Raw genomic sequence first — 19,739 nt, 5'->3', positions numbered from 1 at the left:
AGGAGCCATCTCATTTATTCATGCATTCTCATTTATTCCTGTGTTCAACAAATGTCTATTAAATGTGTACGGTGTCTTAGGCGCTCTAGATTCCAACACAAATGAAACTATGCTTTAAAGGTGATAGTCTAAAAGAACAGAAATATGAGGTGGGAATTCAGATACTGTCCGGAGAGCTGTGGGAGCCACCAAAGGTCTTAAGCATCAAGTGAGGACCCATCCGACAGTGGTATATAGGTGGGTTGCAGGTGAGCCAGACTAGAGGCAGAGACTGAAGCAAACCAAATGAGGACAGGAAAACAGGAGCAGATTTGAGAGCACCTTGAAGGTGGAATCTCCAGGAATTCGCGGTCAATTAGATATAGTGGATGAGGGAGCGAGAGAGTCACAAAAGTGGCAGTCCCATGGGCCAGATTCAGTTTGCATGATTTTTATCCATCTTTGCCATTAAAACACTTAAATTTAAACTGCATTGGGCATGGCTTGTCTTGCTCGGTTTGCACGGTTCTCACCATTCCCTGTTCTCTGTGACCCTGCTGGACGTCACTTGCCTGGTCCCTGAAGGCGGCTGAAGCTGAGAGCCTGGTGCAGTGACTTCCCTAGACAGCCTTTTTATTATGCCTGCTTACCCTGCGGCTTGAGGGGGAGAGGCAGGATGAGGCAGGAACAAGGAATGGTGGGGCAGGGTGACCTCTTTGCTCTCCTCTGATGCTGACTCTGTCGCCATCCCTAATCTCCAGCCTCCACTCCCATCCCAAATCCCAGTCTCCTGACTGGTCCCTATTGGATTTTCTGCAAGAAAGAGGAAAAGAGGATCTGTTTTGTTTTGTTTTTTCTCTAGTAGATGCTTTGAACGGCTCCTGTTGTTACGCAAGTACTCAATACCACCTTTGTGTTCTAAATCTTATTAAGCAGCCCTGAATGCGGGATTACTTTAACTTTACAGATAAATAAACTGAGGCAGTTTAAGTAGGCCAGTCTGCCAGTATGCTTTAGAATACTGTATTGAAGTTTCTTAAAAACAGAGAGAGGAGCCCTACCTGGTTTGGCTCAGTGGATGCAGCATCGGCCTGTGAACTGAAGGGTCATGGGTTTGATTCCCAGTCAAGGGCACATGCTTCGGTTGCAGCCCCATCCAGGGTGCATGCAGGAGGCAGCCAATCGCTGAGTCTCTCACACATCGATGTTTCACTATCTGTCTCCCCCCTCCTTTCCACACTCTCTAAAAATCAGTGGGAAAATGTCCTCAGGTGAGGATAAACGACAACAAAGCCAGAGGGTAGTGAAGCATGGCCTCATTCTTTATTTAAGCCATTTGACTTTTTTATTCTCCCCGACATACTTGAATGATAGATTCGGAAGTACACACCGTCTTTTTATTCCAGCGGAACAAGCATAAAGTAGAAGGATTGTAGTTCTCATGTTGAAAGAGCAGACTGGGAAGAAAGGAAGAGAATGGAGTGGAATGTAATAGAGGTAGAGAGCCCTTTCCCAGGCTTCTTGGGGCAGATGAGATCACCGCTGTGCACATCAGCTTCAGCTAGGCTTGAAAGCCCATGATTTTGCAAACATTGATTATGTGCTGACGTTCTTGAGTGCTGCCAGAGTGAGAACGTGTCCAAGGCCTGCAGATTAAATAGATGATATTAAAATGGACCCGCTGGTTTCCGACTTAGGAAGGGAGTTAATCACTTGAGTGGAAATAGATCATCTTCAGAGTTTCAGTAATCGGGTTCTAGGAATGAACCCCCAGGGGACAGCTATAGTTGTCTGGGAGCTACACAGACTTTTCCTTATTGCAGTGTCAACAAGGCAGCGGTTTCAAATGGTCTCTTACATTTGGCAGTAAGCTGGGCAGATGGATTTTGAAGAAAATGTAGATGATAGAACAGTTGTGATTCTGACGGTTTGTTGCTGTTTTCTCTCTGGAAAGATGGAAAATATCTGAGCCTGGAATTTCTTTATGCACTTAGTTCAGAGTTTCAGCTCTATGGTTGTTGGTGGTTTGGCTCGTCTCCCGGGACTATTATGTTCTGGGAGGATCTGGGAACCTAATTATACATAGGAGGCAAAGATTCACCTTATTTAGACAAATCTGCAAGCCCATTTCATATTTTTCAAAAAAACTAATGTAGGAAGCATCTATTTTTAATTTTACAATGCAGCCTCCATGTTTAAAAACACAATAGGCTTAAAAGAAAACCCTTTCCTAAACACAACTAATAATAAAAAATAAAATAAACACAACTAATAAGTACTTTATCAGAGAATTAGGAAATACTGAAAAAAAAAGCAGGAAATTATTTTATCACTTTATCACCCTAAGTAACAGAAGTTGATATACACCTTCTATACTTTTTCTATGGATATTTATAAGTAATGTGTGTGTTTACAAAAATGATATCATTCTCTTTTGCAATCTCTATCCAGTCTCTGGTGGAGGCTTAATTTCTGTTGTAATGATGTATTTAACCAATTCTCACAGAACTTTCTAATTTTCTACCACAATAAATGATTCTTTGAGTTGTCTGTTTACTAAATATTTACATTCCATTACAGAATGACTAAAAAAGAGGCTCAGCGTTTGGGGAAACAGAATTAGCTAGTCTTGCTGATGGTGGGACTCTTTGTGAAATACATGAAACAGTTTTGTATTTCCTGCTGTCAGAGAACAACTAGAATCATGATTTATGGTTTATAGTTGATATGGCTGGTTTCTTGTCAACATGTCGTATCTACTAATTTTGTCATCAGAAATCATCTTTTTCTCTGGAGAATTGAGGGCTACCATATTGGAATGGGTCATTTTGAGGGAGGAGCATAAAAAGGGAGGCTGTTAGGAAAGTTATAGGACAACTGCTGAGAAAGAATGTATTCCAGATATTTTGAAATCTACGTATCAGGCATCATTAAATAAACAAGGCGTGGTGGAGATGAAAGATGTTATCACATGAGGATTTTCTAACAGCCCATAATGTACCAAAAGGCAAATATGTACACTTCAGCATGCCCTTCTTTCTCGTGGCTAAGCAAAATAGGTCAGCGTATAGTTAGTTCAAGGAGCTGTTTCATAAGGGCTGGTTTTATTTGCTAGCCAGACTTTGTAGAATTGTGAGCACTGCATGTAATAACGACTTAAAATAAAGGATGATTTAAAGGTTAAAGTAATCTTCTAAAATTTCCCCCACTGCAGATTGAAGTAAATATGTAGGTTCTTATGCTGAGACTCTGTGGTTATTATTCTAGCCATTTTTTTCTTCAAACAAATATAGTTTTATGAATTCTACCTACTTAACTCTTTAAATGCTAAATAACAAAAAAACACCAAACCCACAGCTAATTAAATTGGTTTGGAGAAAAGCATTCAGGAGCTATCCAAGTTGAGTTAGAGAAGAATTAAACACCTACCTCATGAATATTTCAGTGGACTGCATTGCTTTAATAGGTCTATGAGGTTATTAGTGACTTTTATGGAAAGTTCTAGTAGATGTAAAGACCTTTATCTGGACTTGAAGCGTTTGCAAAAAGGCAGATCATCTGTTTCATAATAACATAGTATCACTTCTTGATTTCCATTGCTCTTTCAAGGTACCCACATGTAGTTATTTTATTATTTTCCCCCATCACCATTTATCCCCCATATACCCTTTTCCACCTCTACCCACTCCTTCCCCACCATAGTCACCACACTGTTGTCTATGTCCATTAGTTCTTTTTTCTTTTTGTCCAGTTCTCATACACACACACACACACACACACACACACACCATCTCCACCACCAGAGCTGTCTGCCTGCTCTGTGTGAATCTGTCTCTGTTTTGCTTGTTAGTTTGTACTAAATTCCACATATGAATGAAATCATATGGCACTTGTCTTTCCCTGACTGGCTTATTTCACTTACCATGATCCATAATATTCTCCAGGTCCATCCATGCGGTCTCAAAGGGTACTATTTTCTTCCTTTTTACTGCTGAGTAGTATTCCATTGTGTAAATATACTATAGCTGTTTTATCCACTCATCTATTGAAGGACATATGGGCTGCTTCCAAATCTTGGCTATCCTATGTATCGCTGCAATGACCATAGGGGTGCATATATTCTTTTAAATTAGTGTTTCAGGTTCCTTTGGATAATTCCCAGAAGTAGAATTGCTGGATCATAGGGCAGTTTCATTTTTAATTTTTTAAGGTAACTCTATACTTCCTTCCACAAGGGCTGTACCAATCTGCATCCCCACCAACAGTGCACAAGGGTTCCCTTTTCTCCACATCCTCACCAACACTTGTTGTTTGTTGATTTATTGATGATAGCCATTCTGACAGGTGTGAGGTGATATCTCATTGTGGTTTTCATTTACATTTCTCTGATTAGTGATGTTGAGCATCTTTTATGTCTATTGGGCATCTGTTGGTTCTCTTTGGAGAAGTGTCTATTCAGGCCCTTTGCCCATTTTTTAATTGGATTGTTTGTTTTCTTTGATGTTGAGTATTATAAGTTTGGATATTAACCCCTTATCTGATGTATTGGCGTATATGTTCTTCCATTCAGTGGGTTGTCTTTTCATTTTGTTGATGGTTTCCTTTGCTGTACAAAAACTTTTTTGTTTGATATAGTCCCATTTGTTTATTTTTTTCTTTTGTTTCACTTGCCTGAGGAGATCCATCAGAAAAAAGGTTGCTACAAGAAATGACCGAGATATTACTGCCTATGTTTTCTTCTAGGATTTTTATGGTTTTGAGTCTAACATTTAAATCTTTAATCCATTTTTAGTTTATTCTTGTGTGTAGTGTAGTTTCTTCCTTTCTACTTTTTTTTTTTTGCATGTATCTGTCCAATTTTCCCATCATCATTTATTGAATAGACTATTTATTTTTAGCCCCCTGTATGTTTTTGCCTCCTTTGTTAAATATGTATTGACTGTAAAGGGGTGGGTTTATTTCTGGACTCTCTATTCAGTTCCATTGATTTATATGTCTGTTTTTATGCTAATACCATGCTGTTTTGATTGCTGTGGCCTTGTAGTATAGTTTGATATCAGGTAGCATGATTCCCCCAACTTTGTTCTTCTTTCTCAAGATTGCTGTTGCTATTTGGGGTCTTCCGTGGTTCCTTATAAATTTTTGGAATATTTATTTTAGTTCTGTGAAATATGCCATTGGCATCTTGATAGGAATTGCAGTGAATCTATAGAGTGCTTTGGGTAGTATGGACTTTTAATGATCTTAATTCTTTCTATCCATAAACACAGTATATGCTTTCACTTATTTGTATCTTTTTCAGTTTCTTTCTTCAGTGTCTTACAATTTTCCGAATATGGATCTTTTATATCCTTGGTTAAATTTATTCCTAGGTATTTTATTCTTCTTTTTGAAGCAATTGTGAATGGAGTTGTTTAGTTTCCCATTCTGATAGTTCATTATAGGTGTATAAAAAATGCAATTGATTTCTGGATTTTTATTTTGTATCCTGCTACTTTACTGAATTCATTTATCAGTTCTAGTAGTTTTTTCTCTTTTAAACATACTTTTACTGATTTCAGAGAGGAAGGAAGAGGGAGAGAGAGAGAAACCTCAATAATAAGAGAGAATCATTGTTCGTCTGCCTCCAGCACGCTCTCTACTGGGGATTGAGCCCACAACCCCAGGTATATCCCTTGACCTAGAACAGAGCTGTGACCTCCTGCTGTATAGGTAAATGCTCAACCACTGAGCAGCACTGGCTGGGTTCTAGTAGTTTTTTGAGGACTTTTTAGGGTTCTCTACATACAGTATCATGTCTAATGCAAATAATGACAGTTTTACTTCTTCTTTTCTAATTTGGCTACCTTTTATTTCTTCTTTCTGTCTGATTCCTGTGGCTAGGACTTCCAGTACTATGTTGAATAAGAGTAATAAAAGTGGATATCTCTGTTTTGTTTTGATCTTAAGGGAAATGCTTGTAGTTTTTGCCCATTGAGTATGATGTTGGCTGTGGGTTTGTATAATATATGACCTTTATTACATTATGTTCCCTCCATTCCCACTTTGCTGAGAGTTTTTATCATAAACGGGTGCTGGATTTTATCAAATGTTTTTCCTGCGTCTATTTATATGATCATAAAGGTTTTTGTCCTTCATTTTGTTTATGTGGGATATCACATTTATTATTTTGCAGATACTGTACCAACCTTGCATCTTTAGAATAAATCCCACTCAATTGTGGTGTATGATCTTTTTAATATATTGCTGGCTCCGATTTGCTAATATTTTGTTGCATATTTTAGCATCTATGTTCATCAGGGATATTAGCTTATAATTTTCTTTCTTTATCATATCTTTATCCGGTTTTGGAATTAGGATCATGCTGGCCTCATAGAATGAGCTTGGGAGTTTTCTGTTGTTTTTAGAGATTTGATGCACGAAGCAGAAAGTTTAGTTGACTGTATGCTTATAAGACTAATTATGCATGCTCTACTTCCTTCTTTCATTTGCCATTATCAGCATTTAAAAACATCTGGAACTTTCCTGTAGTTTCTTCATTGACATGCCAGCTTTGTTTGTTTAGTCTTGGGTCCATCGTGCCTTAAAAATTAATAAAAATTCAGTTCCTAATTACATAGCACTCATTTTAAAAGTTCACTAAAGCTTTCAAGGAAGAATAAATTAGTCATTATAATAATTCCTTACATTTTTATGTATTGCTTTATGTTTTCCAAAGCACTGTACAGTCTGTGTAAATTCCCTTACTAATGGAGCAAGCAGAAGAAATACATTATTCCATTGTAGGAAACCGAGGCCCTGGGGTTGGAGTACAAGTTAATGACAAAGCAAGCTTTAGAACTCAGAGTTCCCGAGCGATTGCTCCATGGGCAGTTGAAGTGAGCACTTCATGGTGTTCTAAATCTTGAAAACTCGTGTTCAGTGTGTATTTCACATGCTAGCTTTTTGTTTACACAATGTTTTATTTCCAGGCAATGCCAGATAACAAGATAATGTAATAGATTATTTTTGAGTAAGGATGAACAGATATTCATAAATGGTTTACTTAATGGTTTTGCTTGGTTGATGTTTTTTCATTACCAGAATAACTGCTTTAAGTTATTTTTCTGTTTTTAGCTCTCTGGCTTTGATAATTAAGTAGTTTCTAATGTGTCATGGCATATTATCTGGTGGCTTTAATAATATTAAAGAGTAAAATGTCTATTTTAAGAATTGGAGCAGAATCGTATTTATTAGCACATTTACTTTTTACTTAGTTGAGGCCAGATAGAAAGCCCTGCTGAGTTTAGAATCCGTAATGAATATGCTGTTGTTCCTGTTTTTTATCCTTTTGGGCTCCATACTTTAAAATAAAGACTTTTTAGACTAATCTTTATATGTGCTCAAATCGTTGGATATTGGCAGTGGGAGAGCATTTGGGTTTGTCAGGGTCAGCTCTTAACATGAGATTTTAGACAATCACAATCTCACTGGACTTTGTTTATGTCTAAAAATTCCAGAGGAATGAGAGTTCTGGCACCTCTTCTGTCAAATTCTGTACTATTTTATTGTAAAGAGTTTAGATACAATTTTTACTCTTCTATTACTTCTTCCTGGTTCTGAGAAATATGTCTAATGATTTGAGCTGTGTTTTTTTTTTTCTTTTCTTTTCTTTTTATTTTTGTTAACCCTCACCCAAGGATATATTTTTCCCATTGGTTTTTAGAGAGAGTGGAAAGGTTGGGGAGGGAGGGAGGGAGGGAGGGAGAGAGAGAGAGAGAGAGAGAGAGAGAGAGAGAGAGAGAGACATCAACATGAGAGAGACACATCAGTTGGTTGCCTTCACCACACACCCTGCACTGGGTAACCCATCTGTGCACAGGCCGATGCTCCAACCATGGAGTCATACGAGCCAGGGCAAGATCTGTGCTATTTCTTAACATTCTCCTGGCTATGGATTCTGAGTGGCTTTTCTGAATGATGGTAGTAGCAGCTGTTTCTGAGCCCAGCCAAAGATACAGTCTTTTGGGTCTAGATGTGAAGGCACTTTGCCACAGTATGTTCTAAATGAGTGTGTGAGTCCAGGGCAGAGTCACCGTCTCACTTCTCCTTCTACAGCTGGGCTCTGGGGTCTCTAAGTCCACACCTTTTTTGCAGTGGCCTTTGAAGTGCTGAGTAGCTGTTCAAGGTTTACTTCCCTAAAGTGAGCTTTCCCCCTTTTGTACCATTTCAGCATCAGCTGCAGGAAAACAGTACGCATATCTTTATTTTCAAGCTTCAAAGTTGCTTGAAAAAAAAAAGGTTGTTTTCTCATGGAATTTGGAGGGCTGTTTTTATTCTTGTATCAGAATGATTGGGCATTTAAAATGCCCTTTGGAAGTGGCAGCTTCAGTAAATATTTATGACATGTCACTATGACCCAGATGGGCGTTAGAAAGGAAGCAGGGCATTATGAAAAGAACAAGACACATTTCTTGGAGTAACTTATATCTTTTATTCCTTTTACATAATTGGTTTGTCACAGCAGTAGCAGCCTCCGTGAAGATGCGTAGGTAGTTGGTAATACTACTTTCCAGAGCAGCGGTTCCCAACCTGTGGGTCGCGACCCCTTTGGTGGTCAAACGACCCTTTCACAGGGGTCGCCTAAGACCATCCTGCATATCAGATATTTACATTACGATTCATAACAGTAGCAACATTACAGTTATGAAGTAGCAACGGAAATAATTTTATGGTTGGGTCACAACATGAGGAACTGTACTTAAAGGGCCAGAAGGTTGAGAACCACTGTTCCAGAGGAAACTGAGGCGTATAGAGGTTAAAGGATCTTGTCAGGAAGGGAAGTAGCTGAGTTGGGTCTCAGCTGCTGGCTCTGTAACTCACAGAGCTGGTGCTCTTTCTCCCACACCACGCACACCTGAGGGTTAAATTATATCACGTGTCACAGATGTTAGTGATGCAGGAAGCCAAGCAGGGAAAAGGATGGTGAAGTGGAATGTTCTGCAAAGGGTCTGCAGAGCAGAACCTTAGAGACCAAGGGTAGAGCCTGGCCTTGCTGAAGAGGAGGAAATGGAGAACTCCAACACGAGGGACGCCTAGGCGCTCTCCTAAGGAGTGAGCAGTTTTGTTGTCCTGGTTATTATCGGGAGCCATTTACTTTCCTTGCTGTCACTGAAGTGTTCCTCTGGCTGTTGGGAACTGCCTATGGACTTGCCTTGCAAGATCAGTGTCCTTCGTTTGGATGGAGGCTTGCAATGCCAGGAAGAGTATGTGCGTGCGTGCGTGCATGTGTCTGATGGCCCTAGATTGTCTCTTACCACTTGACAATTTTTTCTTTTTTAAAGATTACAGTGGTATCTCTTAAGAGGAGATTATCTGACTGTTCCCCTGTCAGAGAGAAGTGAAATAACACCGTGGCATTGGTCTGATCTTTGTGGTTCTGAAGGGGTTTCCCCTCCTGGCAGACTTCCTGCAGTGGACAAGGGGGAAAGCCCACGTTCATGTCCTTGGGCATGAACATTCCGTCGAGAATTTTTCTTTAGAGTTCTTGTAGCCGCTTGCAGATGTTGAGGGTTCCTTGGCTGTTATCCTAATTCTGCTGAGGAGGATTTGGGGAGAAGCCTGGAGTCTGATGACGGGAGATCCCTTGCCTGCAGGACCTCTGCCAGGGCGCCCACGTGGCTTGTGTGCCTTCTGGCCTCTCCAGGCAGCTCTGGCGACGGCCGCAGCTCCTGTGTAGTGCTTTCCCAGTGATTGGAGCTTCTCCTGGGTGTCCTGTTTCTCTCCGGAGACTGCCCGCCTGATTCTCCCCGGCTACCCAAATCGTTCTAAAGCCCTTTCAATGTCAGTGATTCTCCGTAGCTTTATTTTCCATTAAACCACGCAAGGAACATTTATTTCCTGAGTTATTGCGCAGATATCGATCGAGCACATTCTGAGCCCTGGGAATGTGAGATGGGGATGCTTCAGACTGAAGCTCTTCCGCAGCCACTCATAGGCTCCTGGGGGAGTCTAGACAGACACCACAGGGAGTGTCAGAGGGAGGCACAGCACTGGGGTGGACGCTCAGGAGAGGGAACGCCCAACTCTTTTGCAAGGTCTGGACTGTCTTTCAGTTTTACTGCCATTTGACTGGTTGTTATTCAGACGGGGAAATCGGGAGTGGACATACGGTCCATCACTGTTCCAGAGTCAGATTTGGGGGTTCAGCAGCGATGAGTTTGGCCTTTGAAATCAGGAGACCTGAGTTCAGGTCTTGTTTGTGCTCCATAGGGAGCAAATAAGGAGTTCTTGGGGTGTGGGGCGGGAGAGCCTTAATGCAAGAGGCAACCGATTGATGTTTCTCCCTCACATCGACGTTTCTCTCTTTTTACCTCAAATAAATAGATAGATAGATAGATAGATAGATAGATAGATAGATAACTGAAGCTCACCTAATGGGCTGTGCATGAGAGAGGCTGAGAGTCAAACCATGGTCTGTCTTCAGCCAAAGGCCATGCTACATGAATGACAAGGCTTTGTTATAGAGCTAGGTATTTATTTTTAACGTTTCTTGTGTGGGAACTAAAAAATATTAATATTTTGCTTCTAACTTCTCGACTAGGCTGATAATCAAATCAACAGAGACAGATTAACAGGAGAAAATCAAGTTTTTAACACATGCCCATGGGGAATTCACATAGGCCTGAAAACTCCAGAGACAGTGAGGCAACATTGGGGAGATGTGGCATTTTGGACAAAGGAGAAGAGGGTGGGGGGAGATAATATATTTCAGAAGTGACAATGGGTAATTTACAGGTTGTTGAGGGAGAAGGGAACACTCATGGCAGGTGAATTCTTGCTGAGCAACTCAGAAACAATGAGACACAGGGGATATCTAGCTAACAGGCCCTGCCTGAAGCATTCCTAATTATCACACTTAATTCAAATTAGGCTACAGTGAACATGCTAAGATTTCTTCCTCAAGCACACTTCTCTGTCTGAATCTCTTGGGCAGGAAAGGGAGGAAGGTCAGAGGTTCTTTCTGAGTCTTGTTTCTTAATAAACAGCTTAAAATCAATATCCCAAAAAGGCAGCTTCAGGGTAGCAAAACCTTAGTCCTTTCACTTGCTCTCCAATCTTAAATGATTGTTACAAAAGTAGTACATGCTTATTAAAGAAAAATAGATGGGAGAAAAGTAGAAAATGCCCCCAGGCCTGTCATCAAATATAATTTCAGTTAATATGTGATGTATTTTTTTCCCAGCTTTATGCAATATGTTCATTAATCATCGCTGAGTTTAAATAAGAGTAGGTACATTATTTATATGTAAATTCACATTGATACTTACATACATTTATAAAGTTTTGAATCTTGCTTTTGGCTCTCCCCTGCAGATGTGAATTGGTTATCGCCACATAAGTATTTTAATAAATAGTGTTTTGAACTACAGGACTCAGAAACGAAACTTACAGCTCTTGGATGCAAGCTGCCATTTAATCAAGGGCAGGTTTCTTGACCTTCCTGGAGTTTCGTTTCCAAGTTTATAAATGAGGGAGTTGAATTAGATCATTGATTTTTACAACTGGGATTCTAGGAAACACCCTCTGGGCTGGGAATAGAAAGGTCGCCAGAGCCGGGAAGACCCTGGCCCTTCACCCGCCTGTGTTTCATCCCAGCAGCTGCATCTGTAGCTCTTCTATAGATTGGGGCATCTGAGCACATGTGGAAACAGGGATCCATTGATTTTCTTTGTGTGAAAAAATATAAATGTTGGCCCAAACTGTCTTGAAGCTGAACATTTCTATCGTTATCTGTTAAGTTGCTGTGTTATGTGCCTTTTAAAACACTTCTTCACCAGGAGAATGATAGGCTAAGCCCACTTGCCACATTCATTCAGCTTGTCCCAGAGAACCACTGATCCACACTGAGCAGTGTCCACAGCACGATGAACGATTTCTTAGAAAAGACCCATTGTGGAGGCTGTAAAACATTCCCCCTTTGACTTTATCCACCCTTAGGCCCTTTTAATGCTCTTTCAGGGAAGACCAACCAGGGAATCAGTGGTCCCTTAGAGTCTAGCGGTTCTCAACCTATGGGTCGCGACCCCTTTGGTAGTCGAACGACCCTTTCACAGGGGTCTCCTAAGACCATCCTGCATATCAGATATTTACATTACAATTCATAACAGTAGCAACATTACAGTTATGAAGTAGCAACGAAAATAATTTTATGGTTTTGGGTCACAACATGAGGAACTGCATTTAAAGGGCCAGAAGGTTGAGAACCACTGCCTTAGACTAATACATGTTTGAAAACTACAGGCTGTATCGGTAACTGGATTTCCATTTTCCTTATGCTTATCAAGGTTTTGCATTTTGAGTGGGTTGATTCAGAAGTCCCAATATCTTGACCTTTTCTCTTGCCTCCACAGAAGGAAGAATCTTGTTGAAAAATGAGGTGAACGTGAACAAGTGCTCAGGTACTCAAGAACCCTGGACAGCTACATGAGGTGTTTAAAAACTGCCCTAACCACCTTGCTACCCAAGTCCCTGTCATGAGGCCTGACAGGATGAGCACGCCTTCGAGGGCCAGCATCCTGCTTCGGAAAAACTCGGACTGCTGACCTGCCGAGAGCAAGCAGGGGACTGCCTGTTGTCTGCCAGTACAATGAAGGAAGTGGTTTATTGGTCACCCAAAAAGGTGACAGACTGGCTGCTGGAGAATGCTATGCCAGAATACTGTGAGCCTCTGGAACATTTCACGGGCCGGGACTTGATCAACCTGACCCAAGAGGATTTCACAAAACCCCCCTTGTGCCGAGTCTCCTCCGACAACGGGCAGCGGCTCTTGGACATGATAGAGACCTTGAAAATGGAGCACCACATGGAAGTACACAAGAACGGCCATGCCAACGGGCACCTCAGCATTGGCACAGACGTCCCCACCCCTGACGGCAGATTCAGCATCAAGGTCAAACCCAACGGGATGCCAAATGGGTATAGGAAGGAGATGATAAAGATCCCCATGCCGGAACTGGAGCGCTCCCAGTACCCCATGGAGTGGGGCAAGACTCTTCAGGCCTTTCTTTATGCACTTTGCTGTTTTGTTCTCACCACAGTGATGATCTCGGTCGTCCATGAACGAGTACCTCCTAAGGAGGTGCAGCCTCCACTACCGGACACGTTTTTTGACCATTTTAACCGGGTGCAGTGGGCCTTTTCTATTTGTGAAATTAACGGCATGATCCTTGTAGGACTCTGGTTAGTTCAGTGGCTGCTCTTAAAATACAAGTAAGTAAAGCAAAAGCTCTCAGACTCAGTGACTGAGGCGTTTGCCCTGTGGATATCTAATTCTCATTATTTGGGAGTGCAATTTACCAAGCAATGGCAATCAAAGCATATTATTCCCCCATTTTTAAAGCCACATACCCAACTAAAGCTCTGGCAGCTTTAAGAAAACGCCATGTTTATTGCTTGTTTTGTACAAGATTTGTACAGAATGGTGAAGAGAGACTGTTCTGTTTTCACTTCACAGGAAAGAAAACCCTCAGGCACCGTCAGAGAGTACACATAGGCTATTGGACCACAGAAAAACCATCCAGTCTTGGTGGTGTTAGCCCATCAAATAAATTGTTAACAGTTGGCCTAAGCACCATGAATGGCTGTATAGCTTTTCCCAAGCGGAGTCAGACATCTGGAACCTTAGCAATGCATATTTACGGAGGTTTCACACATAAAATTCAGAACAGCTATTCCAGAGTGACTTGGGCTATTGGGAAACTAATACTCTCAGGGAATGACTTTGTTTAGGTAGGTGCAATGCAGATGAGCCTGCGTGGCTTTTCACCTTCTAGAAGGTGTGGTAACTAAAGCAATATGTGGTTTTCCATTCACATTTCTCAAGATTTTAGTAGGCGCCTTCTTTTAGTTTCTAGTATATCTAAAGTGGCTTTCATGTCCCTAGCTCTAAACTCAGCATAGACCCCCTCAGGCAAGCTGTTTGCTTGGGATGTATAGCAAACGAAACACCGTCCTCTCGTCACTGGTGTGTGATTTTCCTATTACTTGAACATCTTTATGGCTTCCGTGCATGGGAGTTAAAAACTGGTTTGTTAAGGAACTGAGTTTCTCTGTAGTGGGCTGTGTTTCATGACCCACAGTATGGATGAATATTAAGAAAATCATCTTAAATCAGGAAAACAAAATGCAGACAGGGTTTATGCTGAACTTGACCTAGCAGAAATGATGACTATTTTCCTAAAGGACTGTGTTTTGTCAGCTTATAAATTACATAGATGCAAGTGGAAGCAAAAGCAGTTTCTGACTCAGCCAGGAGAGAACTCTCTTAACTTGTGTGAAGGAAGCAGTTTAAGTGGCCAGTGTTTGTTTTGGGGCTGGTTTGGCAATTCTAGAGTTTTAGCTAAATTGGAAATAGAAATGATGATGTGGGCTGCATTTGATTTGATGGAAGACCTTTTTTTGTTTGCTTTAGTTTTAAGAGACTAAATTGATAGGAATAAGCTTTAGAAATATGAGATGCTTCCAATTTATTAATTACATTCTTTTGGATGGCAAACTTCAGTTTCTGCATTTGACTTTTATCTTCTAAACTTCTTTTCCTAAGAGCACATTAGAAATATGCCAGTATTTTTTCTTTAGAAGTCAAAGTCAACTGCATTATGTTTTCTAAGATTTTCTCAATGTTTGTTGTTTCATTTATGAGAGGTTGTTTTCTGGTTTTCCATCAACATTTTACATGCAAGTAAATAATTTACTGACCCAGAGTATAACTTTAGTTAAGTCATACCAGGCATGAGTCCAAAACTTTCACAAAACTGTGACTTTTAAATAATTTACTCTTGTTCTAAGGAAGTATCCTGACCATAGGGTTAATTTCTTTAAACTATACCACTGTTTATATTTCTCTCAGCAGGGACTTTCCCCTCATATCTGTTTTGCTTCAAGCTTTCTAATTTCTCGTTTTCCTAGTACTTATTGCCAGTACTGTAGTCACTTGTATATTTGCATTGCTCAGTAGCAATAAATCAGTTGATTTGTAACTTGGACCAGATTAGCCCAATGCTGGCCGCAGCCTGGGTTCCAGACCAGCCCTGACATGCTGGGTGGTGTGGGTGACTCTCAACCTCAGGGGCCTGCTTCTTCTCACAGGAGCCTCTCAGGCCAGATGATTTCTGATGTTCTATGCAACTGCGTTTTATTTTGTTCTAACATGATTGAATGGGCCAGTTATGTTAGATTATTATTAGCTGCAGTGTTGTGTCCAGAAGACATGTAACTAAGGATTCTTTAAAGTGCTCTCTCTAATTTCCACGTTGACAGGAAAAGGACATGGGAAATGGAAGCTGCCTGTTGTCAAGATAATCCTAAACATCCCCACCCCCTGTCCTCCCACTGGGGCGTATCCCTGGGTTCCCATCGGCCTCCCTGAGATCTGTCTTCAGTGTATGTGGCTCACCAGACATGGAGGAGGTAGCGGGACAGATGCAGTGGGTATTGACATACTGCCTTCCCCAGCTCTCATGCTCGGTCATGTCAGAGACCCATTGTTTCTGGTTATTTGCTGGTGCTATGTAGCAGTTTTGTTTATCCAGAATGGCGGGAAAATGGAGACTTCTGAGTACGGAGTATTGTGTTAAACAGGGAGTTCAGCTCTCCCTCTTTTTCTGCTCGACTCTTCTGGCTCTCGACCCTTTTCCCAAACCCCAACCCCAACCCCAACCAGGAGGTTTGCCACGACTCCTTGAAGGTGAGCCTGTTTGGCCAGTAATTGCACAGGGGAATTTTACTTGGATTTTAAGAGTCATGGAGCCCTTTAAAAACAATCAGCCTAGCCCTGGCGGGTACGCTCAGTGGTTAGAATGTTGGCATGTGCACCAAAGGGTTGCAGGTTGATTCCTAGTCAAGAGCACGTACCTGGATTGCAGAGTGCGAGCAGAAGGCAACCAATCGATGTGTCAGACTTCACCCAAATCGGGACTCCCTGATTTTAAGAAAGCATGAAAAAGACTGTTAACCTTACAGATTCAGTGAGGACTTTCCATGCATGGCTAAATCATGGCTACCACATGGTGACAGGGGTGGCTAGTGGGATGGTGAGAACGTCTGGTGAAGAAGGCCAAGGATCAGGATTGTAGAACTTCTAAGTCAAAGGTTTTGTAGCCACCAGAGAAATCACTGTGACTTAGTAGGATGGTCTTAGACCCTCATACTAGTCTAACACTGGGTTTATCATTTGTTTTTTATCCAACTTATTCTTCCTCCTATGTGGGCAGAGGCATTTCCTAAAAACCTAGAACTTTTCAGTTCCTTTTATACAAATGCTGAGTTCTATCGATTCTAATTTCAGATTTATTACTGTTATTGGTGGAAGTGGAGTTCTTGGGGCTCTGCAAGGAAAAGAATTTCCTGAGGCTCCCACGGGAGGATGGGGTTTTGTGGAAAGTTTTATTGATGTAAAATTAAGGAGTTTTTCCTCCCAGGTCCCATCTCTGCCCATCCCGTCAAGGGAAACATCCAATCTTATCTTCAGCAGGACCAGGAGTAAGGCCCTGCCCATAGTTTCTGCTCCACATTAAAGTCCAGTCCAGTCCAGCATCCTGCATGTGAAGTCTGCATGGCCAGGCCATCTGGTTTCTAAGGCCACCTGGCCATGGAGAGAACACGGGACGCACTGGGGAGTGCGGGTTACAGAGCAAGCGGGAGCAAGAGAGAGAACAAGAGAAAGGGAACTTTATGTCGCGGGGATGGGGGGGGGGGGAGCGGGAGTGGTGGTGGGAGTTCTCACCTAACCAGGAGCTTCTTCAAACTAAACAATTAGCTTTCCAAGATTTCTTGAGCTTCTGATGGGGTCCATCCCCTAACCAATCCATTGTTCCCAGGTAGACTGGCAGGCAGACACGGCCCTCGTGCCACCGGACTTTACTGCGCATGTGCCTATCTCCCCCTCCTCCCAGCAACCATCCAGTGCCAGATGGGGAAGCAGGGGGCGGAGGGTTAGTCCCGTGGAGGAACAATGCTGTGTGAAGCTGTAGCTTCCTGGTGAAGCTTCCCAGGTGACCATGCTTACAATGTCTGAGTCCCTTTGCTTTCTTTCCTTTATTAATATTAACTAGCTACTTGCGACCATAACACTACTTCTTTTCATTCCTACCTATTGATGTATAGTGGGTGCTCAGATGGAGGCCCAACTCTTTAGCATGAAGCTCCGGGTTCTTCATAATCTGTCCCTGATCTGACCTTCGTCATCTCTGGTTACTTCACTCCCCAGTTTCCCTCAAACACTTGAAGCTCATATCATGTTCCATTCTATTCCTTGTGTATTTCTTTCACTGCTCAATTTTAAGTTCCTCTGGGGAAAAGTCTGGATCCTATTTGTTACTCATCTTTTATTCCACTTTCTGTGACACAGAGAAAGTGCTCACTTAACATTCATTTATTCATTCAACTTATATTTACTGAGCGACCTTCTATGTGCTGGGCACTGATTTAACCCGGGGGTTGCTGCAGTGAGCAGAGGCCCCCAGGGTGCTTGTGGAACTATATTCTGGCTAGGCTAAGGCAGCAGTAAGCAAATGAGTACATAGGACCAGGTAGTGATAAGGGAAATGAAGAAAAATAAGGCACACAATAAGTTAGAAGGTACTGGGGATACTGGAGAGAGGGTTTCGATAAGGTGATTGGAAGAGGCCTCTAATGAGGTGACACCTGAATCAAATGAGGGTGAATACCATATAGGTGTTTGGGGTCAGGGCAGTCCAGACAGGAAATAGGACAAGTGCAGAGTCCCCTAGACTTACTTCACTTGAGAACAGCTGTGGGAAGGTGGTGACACAGAAGATAACAAGGTGTGGATGGTGGGTGGGGTAAGCATTGTCAGCCAGGGTTTAAAGAGTTTGGATTTTGTTCCAAGTGTGATAAGTCATCAGAGAAGAATGCTATGAACAGATGTGTATTTTAAAAGATTCACTCTGGCTGCAGTGTAGAGAGTAGGGAAGTGTGAGTGGGAGGGGGGGCAGGGGGAGGAAGGTAGGGGGACTAGTTAATTTGCCCATGCTGTCATCCAGGTGGGAAATGATTGCAACCTAGACTCAGTTAACATGGCCAGTGAGTAAATTTTGTGCTGAGGTGGTGGGAAGGGGTGAACTCTGGAGAAAGCATGGTTCCTATTACATGTAGAGCTGCTCATCTTTTATAGCTACAGTGCTGCCTTCTGTTGTATCTTTCTCGTGCAAGGTTTTGAGGTCTCTGTGAATCCCTGGATTTTATATGGAATTTAATGGGGAGATAGAATTCACTAACTGGGTAGCTCTCACAACCTTGCTTGAATATATTTTATTGAGAGCAAAGCCATGTTGTGTGCATTTCCTGGTGTGTGCTTCTACCTGACATCTCGTGGATCAGATATTTGCCTAAAAGAAGTAGTACAGGTCAGTTGAAGGGATATATTGGCCTCTTCATGGTGAAATGATGGGAAGAAAAAAGTAAAGGAGCCATTGGATAGCTAGGGTGTGGGACGGAGTGGAAAGAGCTTAGTGATTCAGGCATTGGTCATGGGTAGAACATTCGGGCAGGAACAGTCCCGTAGTTATGGAGAGACCTGCGGAACAGTCCCTGAGTAGGTTCTTTGCAAATTGATCCCATGTGGAAAGGGAAGGAACCGAGAAGGGCAAAGGTGGTGTTAGATCCTGTGTAAGACCTGTCAATGGCATCTGTATTCAGAACTGTTATAGGGGCTTTGCTGCCCCACAGAGGAACAGGTGCAGATTTCCAGTGTGGCTTTTCTGGGCCTGCACTCAGAGTCCTGGCATGGGTGTTCAGATGTTTGGCAGCAGTATGTATCGTATCTTTACAGACCACTTAGGAAAAGCTTCGTTTTGTATTTTAACCTTTGATAAAAGCCCTGGCTTTGGGGGCCTTATTTGTTAGGTGGCTCTCTGCCAACATAAGAAAGTTTATCTACACCATTTAGCTCTCTTCTGTGAATGCAATCTAATTTCCAAGCACATAATCCTGTGCTGCCTGGGACTGCTCCTCTAGATGGTGATTTGATTATTTTTGGTTTTTGTCTTGGACTCTCTACTGACATTTATCTTGCATTTTATCCCATTGTAATCCTATCAGTGCTTCTTTTCACATTAAGTTGATTGGATCAACATACTTATCTCTTCCTCTTCTAATCCCCAAGGTAGTTAATAACCACAGTTATTGTCAACATTTTCCCCATTGTTTTTAAGTCTTTGATCGTTGTGATTTAGTAGAGTTCTTAAAAGCCCTTGGTAATAGAGCATTTGATATGAAGCAGGTCTCTCCAGGTTCCTATTCAATAGAATTTATTTTCCAAGTTCCAGAAGAACCTTTCCTTAAAGCTGCGTCATTTTATTACAAATTTCCCTGATACTGTGGACCACAAGGCTAGTCTCTAATGGAGCTTCGGGGCATCTTCATACTGAGTTACTTATCAAGAATTATTGACAACTGCATGCTAAGGATGCAGAAACAAGCAAAAACAAACAAACAAACAAAACCAAAACACCCACAGCTGCGGGAGAGGTTATCTTCTCAGGAATTTGTTTGTTTTCATTTTAACATCTCAGTTTTTTAAAGTGGGTGTTCAAACTCTATCCAAGTATAAAACTCCCTCGGGTTATGGAAGACTTGGGGGCATCTGTCCCTTTATTTAATTGGCTGATAAGCGTTCCTCCTCCTCTCCAGCAGTAAAAACAAGAGCTCAGGATGCATCTCTTGCCCTCTTGCTTCTCCCTCTATCTATAGCTGTGTCT

General features: G+C 41.8%; 1 protein-coding gene across 5 annotated transcripts in view; it reads left to right on the top strand.

The window, feature by feature from the left end:
- SGMS1 (sphingomyelin synthase 1) overlaps window positions 1–19,739 on the top strand; it is a 250,458-nt gene that overhangs the window by 204,717 nt on the left and 26,002 nt on the right. For all 5 annotated transcript variants that reach the window (XM_081104565.1, XM_081104567.1, XM_081104566.1 and 2 more), the window contains one exon: window positions 12,372–13,230. In XM_081104565.1, the coding sequence (XP_080960691.1) occupies window positions 12,608–13,230 (623 nt within the window). In that variant the 5' untranslated portion in view covers window positions 12,372–12,607. The remainder of the gene's footprint in view (window positions 1–12,371; window positions 13,231–19,739) is intronic.

The sequence above is a fragment of the Myotis nattereri genome (assembly GCF_964212035.1).
Source record: "Myotis nattereri genome assembly, chromosome: 13".
NCBI classification, from domain to species: Eukaryota; Metazoa; Chordata; class Mammalia; order Chiroptera; family Vespertilionidae; genus Myotis; species Myotis nattereri.
The sequence above is the reverse complement of the archived record's forward strand: the minus strand, read 5'-3'. Positions and strand labels throughout refer to the sequence as shown.